This window comes from Thalassophryne amazonica, chromosome 1 (assembly GCF_902500255.1).
Source record: "Thalassophryne amazonica chromosome 1, fThaAma1.1, whole genome shotgun sequence".
NCBI classification, from domain to species: domain Eukaryota; kingdom Metazoa; phylum Chordata; class Actinopteri; order Batrachoidiformes; family Batrachoididae; genus Thalassophryne; species Thalassophryne amazonica.
Window position 1 is genome coordinate 11,764,295 of NC_047103.1, and position 16,804 is coordinate 11,781,098.

Consider the following 16,804-nt stretch of genomic DNA (forward strand, 5'->3'; position numbering starts at 1 on the left):
GTTTAATATTTTTTAAGGGACTAGAAGCCTTCAACACTTTCACGCTCAAAACTTCATTATTTCATTTATAAACGGATAACTAATATCTCTGTAGTAAGAAGGCTTATTATTAGTATTACAGACACACTTTAGTCTGCATTGGATACATTTAACCTTCTGAACTCCAAATTGTTTCTGGATATTTTTTTCTTCCTTTAGACACAATTTTACTCACGTTGAGCTAATTTTTCACTGCACCTGCAGTCCTGCACCTCTATCAAAACAATATAATCATGGCTGCAAGTAATCGACGCCCTCAACAAGGAGGGTTAAGACACAGAATGTTAGCGCTGAAAGGGCTAACTGCTCACAGAGGGCTGGATCAAATTACATTTGTAGAAAGTTGAGTGGAAGGGAAAGGTTTGGTAGGAAAAGATGCATAAGCAACAGGGATGACCGCAGCCTTGAGAAGACTGTCAAACAAAACCAATTCAAGAATTTGGGGAGCTTCACAAGAAGTGGACTGAGGTTACAGTCACTGCATCCAGAAGAACCGCACACAGATGTGTCCAGGAAATGAGCTTTGTGTTACATTCCTTGTGTCAAGCCTCTCCTGAACAGAGACAATGTCAGAAGCATCTTACCAGGGCCAAGGAGACAAGGACCTGGATCGCTGCTCAGTGGTCAAAAGTTCTCTTTTCAAATAAAAGTAAATTTTACATTTCATTTGGAAATCAAGATCCCTGTGTCTGGAGGAAACGTGGAGATGAGTTGAAGTCTAGGATGAAGTTTCAACAGTCAGTGATGATTTGGGGTGCCATTAAATTTTTTTTGCAATACTGTCAACTCCACAGGTCACTTTACTATTGCACCTTACAACATTCTTTTAAACTCTTGTATATCATATTTCATTTTAATCCTGTCCCAAGTCCACATTTGTTTGCACATTTGTTGAACACTGAATGACAATCCAGAGTATCTAAGTCTAAGGTTATCTGCTGGTGTTGGTCCACTGTGTTTGATCAAGTCAAAAGTCAAAGCGGATGTCTACCAGGAGATTTTGGAGTACAGTAGTGTTCAGAATAATAGTAGTGCTATGTGGCTAAAAAGATTAATCCAGGTTTTGAGTATATTTCTTATTGTTACATGGGAAACAAGGTACCAGTAGATTCAGTAGATTCTCACAAATCCAACAGACCAAGCATTCATGATATGCACACTCTTAAGGCTATGAAATTGGGCTATTAGTAAAATAGTAGAAAAGGGGGTGTTCACAATAATAGTAGCATCTGCTGTTGACGCTACAAACTCAAAACTATTATGTTCAAACTGCTTTTTTAGCAATCCTGTGAATCACTAAACTAGTATTTAGTTGTATAACCACAGTTTTCATCACATCTGCGAGGCATTACTTTTGTTGGTTTGGAACCAAGAGTTTGCTCGTTTACTAGTGTGCTTGGGGTCATTGTCTTGTCATTTCAAGGGCATGTCCTCTTCAGCATAAGGCAACATGACGTCTTCAAGTATTTTGACATATCCAAACTGATCCATGATACCTGGTATGCGATATATAGGCCCAACACCATAGTAGGAGAAACATGCCCATATCATGAACCTTGCACCACCATGCTTCACTGTCTTCACTGTGAACTGTGGCTTGAATTCAGAGTTTGGGGGTCGTCTCACAAACTGTTTGTGGCCCTTGGACCCAAAAGAGCAATTTTACTCTCATCAGTCCACAAAATATTCCTCCATTTCTCTTTAGGTCAGTTGATGTGTTCTTTGGGCAAATTGTAAGCTCTTCTGCATGTCTTATTTAACTGAGGGACTTTGTGGGGGATTCTTGCAAATAAATTAGCTTCACACAGGCGTCTTCTAACTGTCACAGCACTTACAAGTAACTCCAGACTGTCTTTGATCATCCTGGAGCTGATCAATGGGTGAGCCTTTGCCATTCTGGTTATTCTTCTATCCATTTTGATGGTTGTTTTCCATTTCTTCCACACGTCCCTGGTTTTTTGTCCATTTTAAAGCACTGGAGATCATTGTAGATGAACAGCCTATAATTTTTTGCACCTGCGTATACGTTTTCCCCTCTCCAATCAACTTTTTAATCAAACTACGCTGTTCTTCTGAACAGTGTCTTGAACGTCCCATTTTCCAAAGGCTTTCAAAGGGAAAAGCATGTTCAACAGGTGCTGGCTTCATCCTTAAATAGGGGACAACCTGATTCACACCTGTTTGTTCCAACAAATTGATGAACTCACTGACTGAATGCCACACTACTATTATTGTGAACACCCACCTTTCTACTTTTTTTTTTACTAATAGCCCAATGTCATAGCCTTAAGAGTGTGCATATCATGAATGCTCGGTCTTGTTGGATTTGTTGAGAATCTACTGATCTACTGGTACCTTGTTTCCCATGTAACAATAAGAAATATAAATTGTAATATAATATAATTATAAGTAAATATAATTGTAATATATTGTGAGTGAGGAAGGGAGGTTGCATCCCCCCTCCCCACCCCCCAGTTCAAGATGGGGCATTTCAACTCACCTGATCTGAACCCCGTAGAGAATCTATGGAGTGTTGTCAAGAGGAAGATGAGAGATATCACAGCCAACAACACAGATAACCTCAAGGCTGCTAATCAAAGCTACCTGGGTTTTTATAAACCTCAATAGCACCACAGACTGATCACCTCTATGTCATGATGCACTGAAGCACTAATTTATTCCAAAGTTTGATATTCTGTATTATAATTTTTTTTTTTTTTTTACTGATCTTGTAAAATATTTTAATATTTAGTGATACACATTTTCTGTTTTTGGAGCTGTGCACCCTAATTATCAAAATTTAAACAAAAACAGCTTGAAACATACATACATACATATATATATACACATACACACATATATATGTGTATGTGTGTAATATATAAAATTTTCATTTTCTGAAAAACTGATAAATATTTATAAATTTTTCATGATATTCAAATAGTTTGAGACTTACATAGACATCAACGCATTTCATTTTTCCCCATTTCCACCTTCATTTTTTTTTAAATTACAGGATTTCTTTCATACAATGCAATCATCACGAGTTAAACATGTATGGTCTTGATTACAATACTTTTTAAAAATGACTAAAGTTGTAAAAAGTGAACTTGTTCTAAAGGCATATTAATATTTTTTATTTCCTTCACCATTTATTTTGTTCTTTCATATTATATTCCTGTTTGCAGTTATACAGAAAACTGCTGGAATTAAAAGTCAAAAATGTAACATTATGTTAATAATTTCTGCATTATATGAGTATAATTAAAATACTACAAGATATAAAACAAGCAAACAAACAAACCCTACTGATTTAGAGTGTCTGATAAGAAAGCCAGGTGGCAGACAGAGTTTTAAAGCATCATTCCATATTTCAAGTCAAACACCTTTCGTTCTTAAGTGGGTGTCGATTTCAAACTACTGAAGGTGTGTCTGCAGAGTCTGAGCAGGTGTGTGTGTGTGTGAGATGGTTGGTAAATCTAACAGACACGGTTCAAAGTCCGCAGCACTCAAGTGGCTCCCTAAAGCCTCATGCTCTGCTAAGTTTACTTTTTTCCACCCCCCGGTTCGGTTTGTTTTTCCTGATTTTGAGAACAGATTAGGTTCTCTGTAACTGTCAGCGGCAGATTAAAACAACATAGCCACAGTGATATGCAAAGCTGCCAGAGTGAGGACGAACCAATCAGCTTCAACGCTTTTGAATAATCAGTTCTGCTCTTTCTGTCTTACCAGGTTTCAACGCTGCGTGTGCAAAAACACAGCAAACTGCGTAAAAAAAAACACCTGCTCAAGTGTAACAGCATGTTCACACATAAGATAAAATAAAATATCTTCCTAAACATTAAATAATCTGTTTAAAAGTTAATGGAAAGAAACTATAAGAGTTTTTGTGAGTGAGGAAGGGAGGTTGCATCCCCCCTCCCCACCCCCCAGTTCAAGATGGGGCATTTCAGTATTTGGTAACATTACATTTACACAATCGCATGACAAGTTGCAGCAGTAGAACTAGTTTTCATAAGCGTTGGTGAAAGAAGTAAGAATAGCGTGTAACAAACACTGTAAAAGTTTTAAAATTCTTTAAATTCCAATCTCAGGTGTGTGTTTCTTGGTTGAACAATACCTCTAAAGCTTATGGATAGATCAACACCGACATGGTCCTTTGTTGATCAAATTTTGAGACAGATCCAGATATGATGATAAACGTTTTTTTTTTTTCCCCCTCTTTGGTCACTTTTACCCCAACATTGAATGAATCCTCGCTGGGTGACAGTTTCCGAGATGTGTTCATGTTCCCAACATGATTACAATGAAGTTGAATGTGAAACTTTTTTTCCGCTTTTTACAGCAACACATGGATGCATCTTAAACTAATATCTGCTGGTCAGATTGTCCACCGTTTTAACTCTCCCTCCTAACTCTTCTGTACTTTCTGCTGCACGGTGACACCGTCTGATAAGGCCGATGATTAAGTTGTGCACATATAGTCATCACAGAACCTACTGTGGACAAACTGTATCTGCATGAATTACAGACAAATTACCATTTAAGTCAAAATGGGAGCCTTGCTACTGTCAAGACATGAAGTTTGTAAAATGTGTAAAAACAATTACAATTTTGCCTGGTAGGAAAAGGATTTAACACTAAAGGCAAGTACAATGTTCTCCAATGCTTTTAAATGGACAAAAAAAAACAGAGAAGCATGAAAGAAAATGGAAAAATAACCATCAAATGGATAGAAGAATAACCAGATGGCAAAGGCTCACCCACTGATCAGCTCCAGGATAATCAAAGACAGTCTGGGAGTTACCTGTAAGTGCTGTGACAGAAGACGCCTTGTGAAGCTAATTCATTTGCAAGAATCCCCCGCAAAATCCCTCTGTTAAATAAAAGACGTGCGAAAGAGGTTAAAATTTGCCAAAGAACACATCAACTGGCCTATAGAGAAATGGAGGAATATTTTGGTGGACTGATGAGAGTAAAATTGTTCTTTTTGGGGTCCAAGGGCCGCAGACAGTTTGTGAGATGACCCCCAAACTCTGAATTCAAGCCACAGTTCGCAGTGAAGACAGTGAAGCATGGTGGGTAGAAGCATCATGATATGGCAAGTTTCTCCTACTATGGTGTTGGGCCTATATATCGCATACCAGGTATCATGGATCAGTTGGATATGTCAAAAATACTTGAAGAGGTCATGTTGCCATATGCTGAAGAAGACATGCCCTTGAAATGGGTGTTTCAACAAGACAATCAACCCAAGCACACTAACTAGTAAACCAGCAAATCTTGGTTCCAAACCAACAAAATAATGTTTGGAGTGGCCTGCCCAATCCCCGGACCCTAAATCCAATTGAGAACTTGTGGGATGACATCAAAAAAGCTGTTTCTGAAGCAAAACCAAGAAATGTGAATTAAGTGTGGAATGTTGTTAAAGAATCTTGGAGTGGAATAACAGCTGAAAGGGCCACAAGTTCGTTGACTCCATGCCTCGCAGATGTGCAGAAATCATGAAAAACTGTGGTTATACAACTAAATACTAGTTTAGTGATTCACATGATTGCTAAAAAAGCAGTTTGAACATAATATTTTTGAGTTTGTAGCGTCAACAGCAGATGCTACTATTATTGTGAACACCCCTTTTCTACTTTTTTTTTTTTACTAATAGCCCAATTTCATAGCCTTAAGAGTGTGCATAGCATGAATTCTTGGTCTTGTTGGATTTGTGAGAATCTACTGAATCTACTGGTACCTTGTTTCCCATGTAACAATAAGAAATATACTCAAAACCTGGATTAATCTTTTTAGTCACATAGCACTAGTATTATTCTGAACACTACTGTATGAAGTGTATTAAAAAAGCATCTGATAGAAACAAATGAAGCGAGTGAGTTGTCATTTGGTAGGAAGGTATAGGGAGCCTCACTGCACATGCATGAATTTCATCTGCAGAGCACATTAGTCGCAAGCAGTCAGCCTTAGAGTGAACACGTACTGAGCAGCCTTCCGATTCTCATTTGCTATAACATAACGGAACGACTTGCGCAAAGGCATTGCATCAAATTTTGCTTGGTGATACCCAAGCAGACACTGGCAAGATTCAGCAGGCTTTTGGTGATGATTCCATGAGCATAATGCAAATAAAAGAGTGGTATACCCACTTCAAAAATTGGCACACATCAGTGGAGAGCGACGCACATTCAGGTAGGCCACCCACACGCCAAAATAACCAAGTGATTGAAAGAATACAAACTTTGGTCACGGCTGACCGCTGTGTCACCATCCACCAACTTGGGGATGAGGTGAAGATAAGCCCAGGATGGGTACATTGACAGAGAATTTTGACATGAAGAGTGTCAGTGAAATTATGCAGAAGCTACATCTGAAGTCTTGCACCCACTTATTCTGTTCAGTTGATTCAGGCTTTCCTGACCAAGCACAACACTGCAGTGATTCTATGGGATCCCTACTCTCCTGATAAGGCTCCCTCTGATTTTTAGATGTTCCCCAAGATCAAAACGGCACAAAAAAGGAAACGACATCATGAAAAGACATAATGTGGAATGTGATGGCCCAGCTGGACACCAATCCAAAAGAGGACTTCCAGAAATGCTTCCATCAATGGCAGAACCACTGGGAGAAGTGTGTGCAGTCCCAAGGAACCCACTTTGAAGAGGATTAGGATTTCGCACACCCTGGAGAGTGCACCTTGTATGGTCAGCACCTATGGCTTGTGTTGGAACCATCAACGACCCAGGACACCAGATTAGCACGAGACCTACTGAAAATGTTGAGACCACCCTGGAGTAGAATTCTTTTAATTTTGGAGAAATGGCGAAAAGTCAAGATGGAAAATTTTATCATTTTTATTGGCTTGGGTGTATTGGGCCTTGGCGGGGTAATGGAAAAAAATACAGCATACAGATATTAGTGAATAAGTTAACAAATATGTCAGTCTGTATTCTTCAGCCAGTTAGACACTTGCAGTATTTAGAGTCTCAGCATGTTCAATACACAAGAAACCAATCAGAAATGAAAAGAAAAGAATAACAAGGCTATGCTGCTGGGTTCAAGAAAACATTACTCAGACTAAAAGTGCACACCTTAGACCCTCATAGCAAAGGAGATCATAGTATTTAAATTTTATTTAATGAAAATTCTATCAAACACTGTGAGGAATTAATACTCTGAGAAAAGCAGAGCTATTACTGAAGAATTATAACTATGAAAGTCAGGACCTAAGTGAGGCATTTTTAGCCTGAAGGAGCAGGGTGCTGGGCACAACGTTTCAGGTAAAAGAACCATGCAGATGAGTGCGTGAAAGCTTTGTTAGCCAGTGCTAGCTTATGAAGGTGTGGCAGCACAACTACAAAAAAGATACACAATACAGAAGATATGTGCAAACAAAAGGAGGAGAGCGGTTTTTGTGCGTGGCACTTATGTTTACACTCGTCTCTGAAGCGCGGCTCTGCGTTGGGTCCGACCCTCCCGAACGTCCTGATGATCTCCATATGCAAAGAGTGCTGATCCTGGTACTGAGGGTCTTCCAGGAACGATGCCAACTGCATTTTTACACGCTCCTGCAGCTGCTCACAGAATATAAAAGGACATTCGTGTGTGCAGTACAACTTAAGAAATGTGCGGGGATTGTTTGAGGGTTTCTCACCTCTTTTTGCGTGACAGTCTCCATGATGGTACCGAAGGCCGGAATAGTGGATATCCTCACGGAGCTAAAGACAAAACCAAATCAAAACATCGGCCTAAAAGTACAAAACAAATAAGTCTGACTATCAGCCGAAACTCACTGGTGTCGATCTGACAGTAAAGCGCCACTTACTTACTTACTGCATCAGTTTGAGGTTTTTTTTTTTGGTTTAATTAATGCAACTTTGCTGGGTTTTTTTCCTCATTTTGTGATCTGTGTTTAAAATATGGATCTAAAAGATGAATTAAGGTCCACATATTTAACACATAATTTCTTTCATAATGGCTGACTTAATGCACATAAAACATTTAAAACAAAGCCAGCTTATAAAAAGAGTCAAACAGTATTGTAAAAGTGTTTTCAACAACTTAAATTACTAATTTCATGTCAGGCAAGGTTCCACTTTCCTTTTGTTCAATTCCACAAAAACATAAAAACAACGCACAACAACAACAATTTGTAAATGTATTCAAATAAAATCTGCATTGTAGAATGTGGACTACATTACTAAACAGGACCACAGTTTCTAATCCTTTATAACTCAACCAGTTAGAAAATTGAAGAATTCTGATTGTACAGAAACTGTACCAGTTTCTGATGAAGACTCTTATAATGTTCAAATGTGTTGAATTAAAAAAAGAAAAGAAATACAAGACAATGGAGTTTCTTTTAAAACAGATATCTCACAATGAAAGACTGAAATGAAATGTTTTCAGTGATGTTAGTGACATTATGTTAATTTAATCCAGCCACACTGCGTTACTGTGCCTTTAAAAACAAACAAAAAAAAAACAAAAAAAAAAACAGACAACAATCAATCTAAAGGGGGCTACAATCCAACAACAGTAACGACTTCTCTTATCACAAACATGAAGGCCACATCTGCTAAAACATGAAAGTGATGAGCTGCTTTGCATTAATGAGACTTATTTTCCTTTTACACAGACAGCACTTCTGAGAGTCCAAACCTCTGCTAAGTTAAATAAAAAAATCTGTTTCAACCAAACAGCTTTATCCTCCTGGAGCTAAAAATAAGCCACAACATCGGCCTAATAATACATGAAGAAGTCCGATATAGAACGAGACCTACTGGTACTTTTAGGGTTTATATGGATGCATCGAATAATTTTGTGATATTTAAACCAGGAAATGGCCAAACCTTTTATCAAGTTTTGTAAAAATACGTTCCATTGTTCATGACCATGTTGTAATCATATATAAAAAACATTTTAGCACTAGTGTGGCTGTGGCCATTTATGTGGATCCTCATCAACACATTAAAGGAACCGATTAAAGGGCTGTAAGTGAAACTGTGAAAAACATATATAACTTTTCAGGATGAGACTTCCAATTATTTTTAAGATAATTTGTTTGCTGTTTAGACTCTTAAATGTTGAGACTCTAAATAACATGTTTTGTTTGACCAAAGTTCACAAACCTCATTAAATTGTAACACTTTAAAAGTTTGTTGAACTTTTGTTTTGATAAAGGACTTAAAAGATGAACAGCTTATTTAAAACAGTGAGGGTTATTTCCTGGTGAGTGACTAACGTTTCTTCTCACAAGAATGTTTGAACATTTTAAATATATTTTCTGTGAACAAATAATTAGGAGAAAAAAAAACTACATTTATTCTTAGGGTGCCTAAAAATCTTTGCACAGTACTGTAAATACAGTCAGATTCACAAATATTTGGACACTGACACACTTCCTGTAATTTTGTCTGGGTACACAAAATAATCAAGTTGAAATTAAACACTGTTTGCAGCATTGACTTCCAACTTTAATTTAAGTTTAACAAAAACATTGCATAAACAATTCAAGAACTACAGCCATTTTTATGCACAGCCCCTATATTTTTGGGGGCCACAAGTAATTGGACAAACTAAACATATGATTATTGCTCATACAAATGATCAGTTTTACAGCCAGTTTTCTGTAGACTGGTCAGGGGATGGATATATGACTTAATTTCCATCAATCATTAAGAAACACAAATTGTACGGTACTACGGTATATATACTGTACAGTAAATCTATCTGGGACAGGCAGTGACTGTGTAAAAAGGAAACTAGTGATGATTTGTATGATTTATCCAATTACTCTGAAAATAGAAGGACTGTGTAGAAAAATGACCAAGTCCTAACTCTTTCTTAATATAATATTTTTTGTTGAACCCTTTGAATTACAACTAAAAGTCTACATAACAAACGTCTTCATCATTTAGTTTCAAATAAGGCAAAATTACAAAACTTGCATCACTGTCCACAGTGGCCGAGCCAGTCTCCAGACCTGAACCCAATAGAAAATCCCTGTAGGGAGCTGAAACGTGAAACCTGAAAGATCTGGAGACCTGTACAGAGAAGATCCCTGCTGCAGTGTGCTACAGGAAACATCTGACCTCTGTACTTGCAAACAAAGGTTTCTGTAGCAAATATTAAGGTCTGTTTTTCCTATTGTATTGCATTTTACTTATTTCATGCAATAAAATGCAAATTAATTGTTTAAAAATCATACAATGTGATTTTCAGAATTCTTGTTTTTAGATTCGGTCTCTCACAGTTGAAGTGTACCTACGATAAAAATTACAGACCTCTCCATTCTTTGTAGGTGGGAAAACGTGCAAAAGCGACAGTGGATCAAATACTTATTTGCTTCACTGTATATCTTTACATTTGCAGGCTTCACTGATGTTTCATCAAATGATGTGTGAATTGGTTAATGAGTTTTTCAATGAGCCTGATAAGAAACACAGGCATGAGCAAAGTATGAGACCCTCGGAAACAGCAATTAAAAAACACACACACACACACAAAAAAAAATGCCTTTCTGAAACAAGAGGGGATTCCTTGTTTGTTTATCTCATCAAAGCAGCTCTTCATGATGTCACTGAATCACTTCCTTTCAAAGCTTTATGGGTCAGACGTGCAGCGTCATGCTGCACGCTGTCAGGATGCAGTCCGCGTGACGACAACATGTACAGAGTTTCTCTTGTGTCAAGTGACTCACAATTCGGGCCCACTGCACAGAGTTATAAGGGCTGGAGCCGCCCGGCGATCTACTAACGCTCCGCTCATGCCTCGGAGAACCAACTGCAAACCCACCACAGCAGGATGAGAGAGAGGGAGGGAGGGTGGGGTGACAGGAGGGGACAGACACGGACAGGGAGGGAGGGAGAGAGGTGAAAGAAAGAGGTGAAGAAAGAGAGAGACTAGAGAGAGGATAAAATAAAATAAAAAACCTAGAGAGACGGTGAAGATAACTAACCACCATCTAACAGGTCAATCAGGAGGAGGAGGGGCCCTGCAGGACGAGGAGGAGGAAGAGGAGGGGAGGGGTCACAGATGAGCATGCTGGGATTGCGCTGATGTAGCATGCACAGATGTGGCTGCATGGGTGCTGTTAGTGTTGCGAACGTGAATGTTAGGACAATGAAGCAGCCAAAACTGAAAAACAGGAGCACAATCTGGGAAAAAAACAACAAAAAAAAACAACACAAAACCCTCCAACTGGAAACGAGCGAAGCGATCTGTGCAGAATGTGCTCCTGTGTGAGTCAGGTGGCAAAGAGAAGGGGAGGAGAGACGAGGAGCAGTTTGTCATTGCTGTGGTTCCACTTACATTTCGGGGTCGGAGGACAGTGTGATGAGAGCCGGCACCACTCTCTGAGCTACCAGCGTCTCATTCACCCCCTTCACCAGCAGCTGATTGGATTGGACACGGCCAGCCGTGATGTCACAGAGGTGGGCGGGGCATTGGGACAAGCGCGAGCAACACCGCCAATAGATAAAAGGAAGAAAAAGCACAACAGAAAGGGGAGGGGGAATAAAAACAAAACAAACAGGAAAAAACAAAAAAGATAGAAAGAAAAGTGATATACAATGACAAGAACCTGCAAGGCAGCGAGCAGCACTGCGTGTAACACACACATGCACACACACAACGCATGTAAAGACAATGGCTAAACTGCAACAAATGCTGCTACACTACAGTGGGCATAAAGCTGCAGGCTCGGTGCACACACTCCGGGTCAGATCATCATTTCATCTTTCTTAAAAACAAACATCTGACAGGATGTAAATCTGATCCAGGATCTGTAGCAGAGCGCCACCTTACAGCCCACTGTCTGGACAATGGAGGACAGCTGCACACTATGGGATGGTGACAGGGAGGTGTTGGTGGGGGGGGAAATGAACAGGGCATAGTTAAAACCACCCTCCTCTCCCCAGATGATAACAACAACAGAAACCTGATTTTATCACGACACTTTAAGTATGCACAGATCTCAAAGGAAAAACAGCTTGGTTTGTGGTGACGGGACTCCTGCCTCAGAGATTTGACCAGTGGAATTAAATTAGGCAAGATAATCACACCTATCTGTTAAAAAATAGGTGTATTTAAAGATCAACATCTGTTCCTTTTTATACTGTTAAATCTTGACAAAACTGCATTTACAACTGAAATTTAAAAGCTAATGATAAACACTGATTAGCAACTAATCCTAAAAATGCAGGTGGTTTGAAGACTTCAATGCATACTTCAGGGCTTTACTGATCCAGGGACATATTAGACTGCCAAGGTTTGCAAAACACAGGTTTAAAGTGGTACAGCTAGCCAGCTAACGCAGTTACAACTGCATTCACATGTCGGCACTAAGTGGTGGATGGAAAAACCAGATGTTCTATTATTTTCAATGAAAGGCTGACAGAAATATTCCATCACCTCTGGCCGCCAAAAGTTACAAAAAATTTCAACTTTTGATGCTTTGATGTTTGTTTTTCAAATGTTGTTTGGATTGTTTAAGTGCAGAGTCACCTGGTTTTGAATGGGTAAACATGAATAATGTGTGATATTTCAGAAATAAATTCATTTATAACCTCACAAAAATTCAACTTTTTAAACTGCCATCAGAGCCAGGGATTCCCTTTTTGATAGAATGCTGTGCAACAATTACTGTCCGCGTCATTAGCAATGAAAAAATGACTGTGCCTTACATCAACTGCGGCAGATGACAGACATCTGCTGCTGTAACGACTGCTGTGACGGTTTTTTCTGATGCAGACATGTGAACGAATAATTTTAATCATACATTAAAACACATCCAGCTCATAGTACTCCGATTTGTGTTTAGATGATGTTGGCATTCCTGATCATTTATTTGTTGCATGCAATCAGACAGCTGCTAGAAGAGTGACATTAGCCATTTCTGTACACTCTCCAAGAGTAATTATAAAAATGCAACAGTCAAAACAATCCCCCCTCCAATAGGGGTTCTAGGCCACGCAGTTTTATAGCTTGTGCACAGTTGACCTGACGAGTGTGTAATAGCCATGTCTCTCCTTGGCATTGTTTGAAAAGTTAACTATGAACAGTGCTCAGTCAGCAGACAAGACACAACATAAGACGTGTCGGTAATTGTGGTAATGAGGAGATATTATCGACAAAGCCTTACGTTATTGTCGACTGTTTGGCTTGTGTTGCTGTTTCTGGATTGTTGGTGTATCATCTGCCAATGACAGATTCTCCATCGATGTTAAGAGAACCAACAACATTGTGGGCCAGGGAGGATCAAACTTATTTTTAGCTGGATAGTACTGTGCTGAGAAAACTGTATTTCTGTAACTCCAACATGCTGACTTCAACCTTTCTCTGACATGCAACAGATATTTATGTCATCAGTTCTGAGACCAGTGCACAGTCAAAGGTCTGGTTGTTGCAGCGTTTGGACATACAGTGAGAACCAGTATGCTAGCTGGTGCTATGGGGGGGTATGGGAGTCTTTTGCTAATTTACTGAATGCATATTAAAGAGCAGCAATAGAAAGCAGAGCTAGCACAAGTACAGCAAATAGGTAAACATTAATAATCTATATCTGTCTAGAATGAAGGAAAGCACAACTATGTCTAATTATGCAATATGTCACATTAATTTCATTCAGAATATACGACTAGATGAGATACCAAAACAATATAATTACCATTTTATCTATAACAGCATAACTGTGTTACAGTATATTCAGTAACGTACTCTGATAAAAGTTCTTAAAAAATATTCACTAACATTTTTGAAGATTTATCTGAGTGTTGTGTACCTCAAACATTCTCGCTGCAGTACACCGGACCAATGCTGAGGTATGGACGACCCGTACCACAGAACTGTCAGCAAGAGTTCATGGTACACCGGGTTGGCACTGCATGGACAAAATGAATAATCAAAAAATATCTGAGAAAATGACAACCAATAACAACCTTTCAAGGTCATTCAAATTTGTAAGAGAGCAGCAAGAAAGAAAGTGTGAGCAACATTTAAATGTTAATATTGGAGCGTTTTCCAGAAGGTAAAAAGTGAGAATTATATCCGTCAAAACCTGCAAAAGTGAATCTCACCCCAGTTCCACAAAGGAGGCCTTTAGGCTGTCCAGAGGTGCATGGGACAGTGACAACGTTGTCATTACATCCTCGAGGAAAACCCACCAACAATTTCCGATCCTCCTCCTATAAACAGACGACATTGTGCTTTTGTAGTAATTACACTGTCTGGGCAACAATTATGCATTTTGGGTTCAAGTCCATAAGACATGGAGGACAACATTTTTCCCCAATTAAAAAAGGGACTTTTTCTAGACCGTCAGGTGAGGAAGAGTTGAACGAGGGCCAATGGCTAATTACATTTTATTCAACTACATTTGGATTAACATAATAAAATTTTCAGATAATAAATAAAAAACAACCTGCAGTTACATGCTCACAGAAATTGTGCTACGTGACCTCCAGTTTGCAATATCATTGTACATTGTGTGGGTTCTATGTGGGTGCTCCAGTTTCCTCCCACATCCAAACACATGCAGGTTTGGTGGATTGGAAACATTAAATTGCCTGTAGGTGCGGGTGTGAATGTGTTTTTTTTTGTCTATATGTGGCCCTGAGATAGACTGGCATCTTGTCCAGGGTGTACACCGACTCACACCCTATGACTGCCGGATAACCCCCATCGTGACCCTTAATTGGAGTAAGCGGTTGAAGATGAATGAGTGAGTGAGAGTATGGAGAAGCCCCTCAAAAAAACAGACAAGTCATAGTGCATTGCTGCTGCCTGTCACCATAACCAGTGCCACATGATTTTGGGTGGATGTAAGTGTGTGTGTGTAAATTGTTGGCTGCACATCATTTGCATAATGAAGTTGAAGTTGAAAGTGCAACGGCATCGTTCAGACAGCTGAACTCTTGTGATGTGGAAGCAGAGAAAATAAAGCACTTGGCATCTTTAAACTATAAATTTGCATTTATTTCAATTGGACAATGAAGTAAACATGTTTTCTGAACAACTTTGCTACCTGTAGCAGATTAACTTTAACATCAAACCCCAATTATGTTTTCACTGATGCAAGCAAAGCTAATTGCAGTGATTTAGAAATAACAAATAAATGAAAGCACGTGTAAAGTTCAGCAGGTCAGCTTGATGAAAACAGACACACTGCAGTCTTCTCAGCACGAGCTGACAGGCTGATCATTGTTTAATGAATTATTATTTCTGCTTACTATCATCATGACTTCACTTGACTTTATCCAGCTTGTGATATCCGATCACACCGGGCTGACGTGGCAGTCTGAACACTCAGACACCAGAATGAGGACGCACCGACATTCGATCAGCCAAACAGACGTGCCAGCTTGAAGTCATGTTGGAACTGTCAGTGGCCTGGATGCTAAATGACTGCACATGATGCATTTTCCAGAAAAAGAGTCACCTATTAGGCCTACAGCCTGTATTATCTTAGGCACAAATAAATGGAAGATGCAGCAGGCACTGCTGTGTGACAAATGTGAGCAAAATCTCTTTTCCATTTAAATGTCTAACACACACGGGACAGCAACAGCAGCACTAAAAGCACATTCACTGCTGCCTTTTCATTAGCACAAGCCACTACAAATAACATTTTAAAAACTAACTTCCACTTTTGTTTGAGTTTGCATAATGTATGTATATCCATAAAGAAATCTGATCCCATTTTATTGTAGTGAAACAAACCTGATGTGCTCTGAAGTGAATTAAAGAGTAAGCAAAAAGTCCAATTAAACATGTGGCACTATCCGCCATCTATATAACAGATTTTAGAAAAACAAATGTGATTTATACTGAAACATGTGCGACGTATCACAGCCGACATTCACAAGCTCTTAAAGAAGAGCTGTCACAATGTGAGCGCTCTGAATGAATTACCTGGTTATAACACGTCAGCACGCCTGTGGCATAGATGGGGACAGTGGCTTTGGTGAGAATGCCGTTTCCTGTTGTAGCGTCTGATCGGGTAATGAAAGAGAAAAAAGATATGAAAACAGAAGAAATATAACAAGAAGACAAAGTATTTATATACTGCCTCTTGTGCAAGAGTACAGAATGTAAAAAAATTCAAAACCATCACAAAGAACTGAATTATTTAATGAAAAAACAAAACAAAAACAAAAACGTGGTGTTCTGTTAAACCAACATTACAATTTCATTGGTGTTTTGTTTTGTAAAAATCCCAGCCAAAATGAGTCATAAACTCTACGTCACACAACAGAAACTAGAGAGTCGCTCCAGCCTCATGCACCACATGGAGAGTACTTAAACATGAAAATAATCAGGAGTAACATTAGTGGGAATATTTTTCAGAGAAAACTCAATTTTTAAATCTTATTAACTCAGCCACCTGGCAAAGGAACAGTAAAACGTCTGACTTTTACCCCATCAGACCTTTATGATGTCATAAAGAAAAAAAATATAAAAACGCAACACTTTTGGTTTTGCTCCCATTTTGTACGAGATGAACTCAAAGATCTAAAACATTTTCCACATACACAATATCACCATTTCCCTCAAATATTGTTCACAAACCAGTCTAAATCTGTGATAGTGAGCACTTCTCCTTTGCTGAGATAATCCATCCCACCTCACAGGTGTGCATATCAAGATGCTGATTAGACACCATGATTAGTGCACAGGTGTGCCTTAGACTGCCCACAATAAAAGGCCACTCTGAAAGGTGCAGTTTTATCACACAGCACAATGCCACAGATGTCGCAAG

The 16,804-nt window shown here is 39.0% G+C and overlaps 1 protein-coding gene across 1 annotated transcript in view; it reads right to left on the reverse strand.

Moving 5' to 3' along the window:
• Positions 1-7,286: 7,286 nt before the first annotated feature.
• The window catches only part of relch (RAB11 binding and LisH domain, coiled-coil and HEAT repeat containing), a 76,458-nt gene continuing 66,940 nt past the window's right edge, over positions 7,287-16,804 (reverse strand). Inside the window, 9 exon segments of the mRNA XM_034182354.1 lie at positions 7,287-7,399; positions 7,481-7,619; positions 7,700-7,763; positions 11,359-11,441; positions 13,829-13,878; positions 13,881-13,927; positions 14,124-14,203; positions 14,205-14,231; positions 15,958-16,037. Coding sequence (XP_034038245.1) covers positions 7,287-7,399; positions 7,481-7,619; positions 7,700-7,763; positions 11,359-11,441; positions 13,829-13,878; positions 13,881-13,927; positions 14,124-14,203; positions 14,205-14,231; positions 15,958-16,037 — 683 coding nt within the window.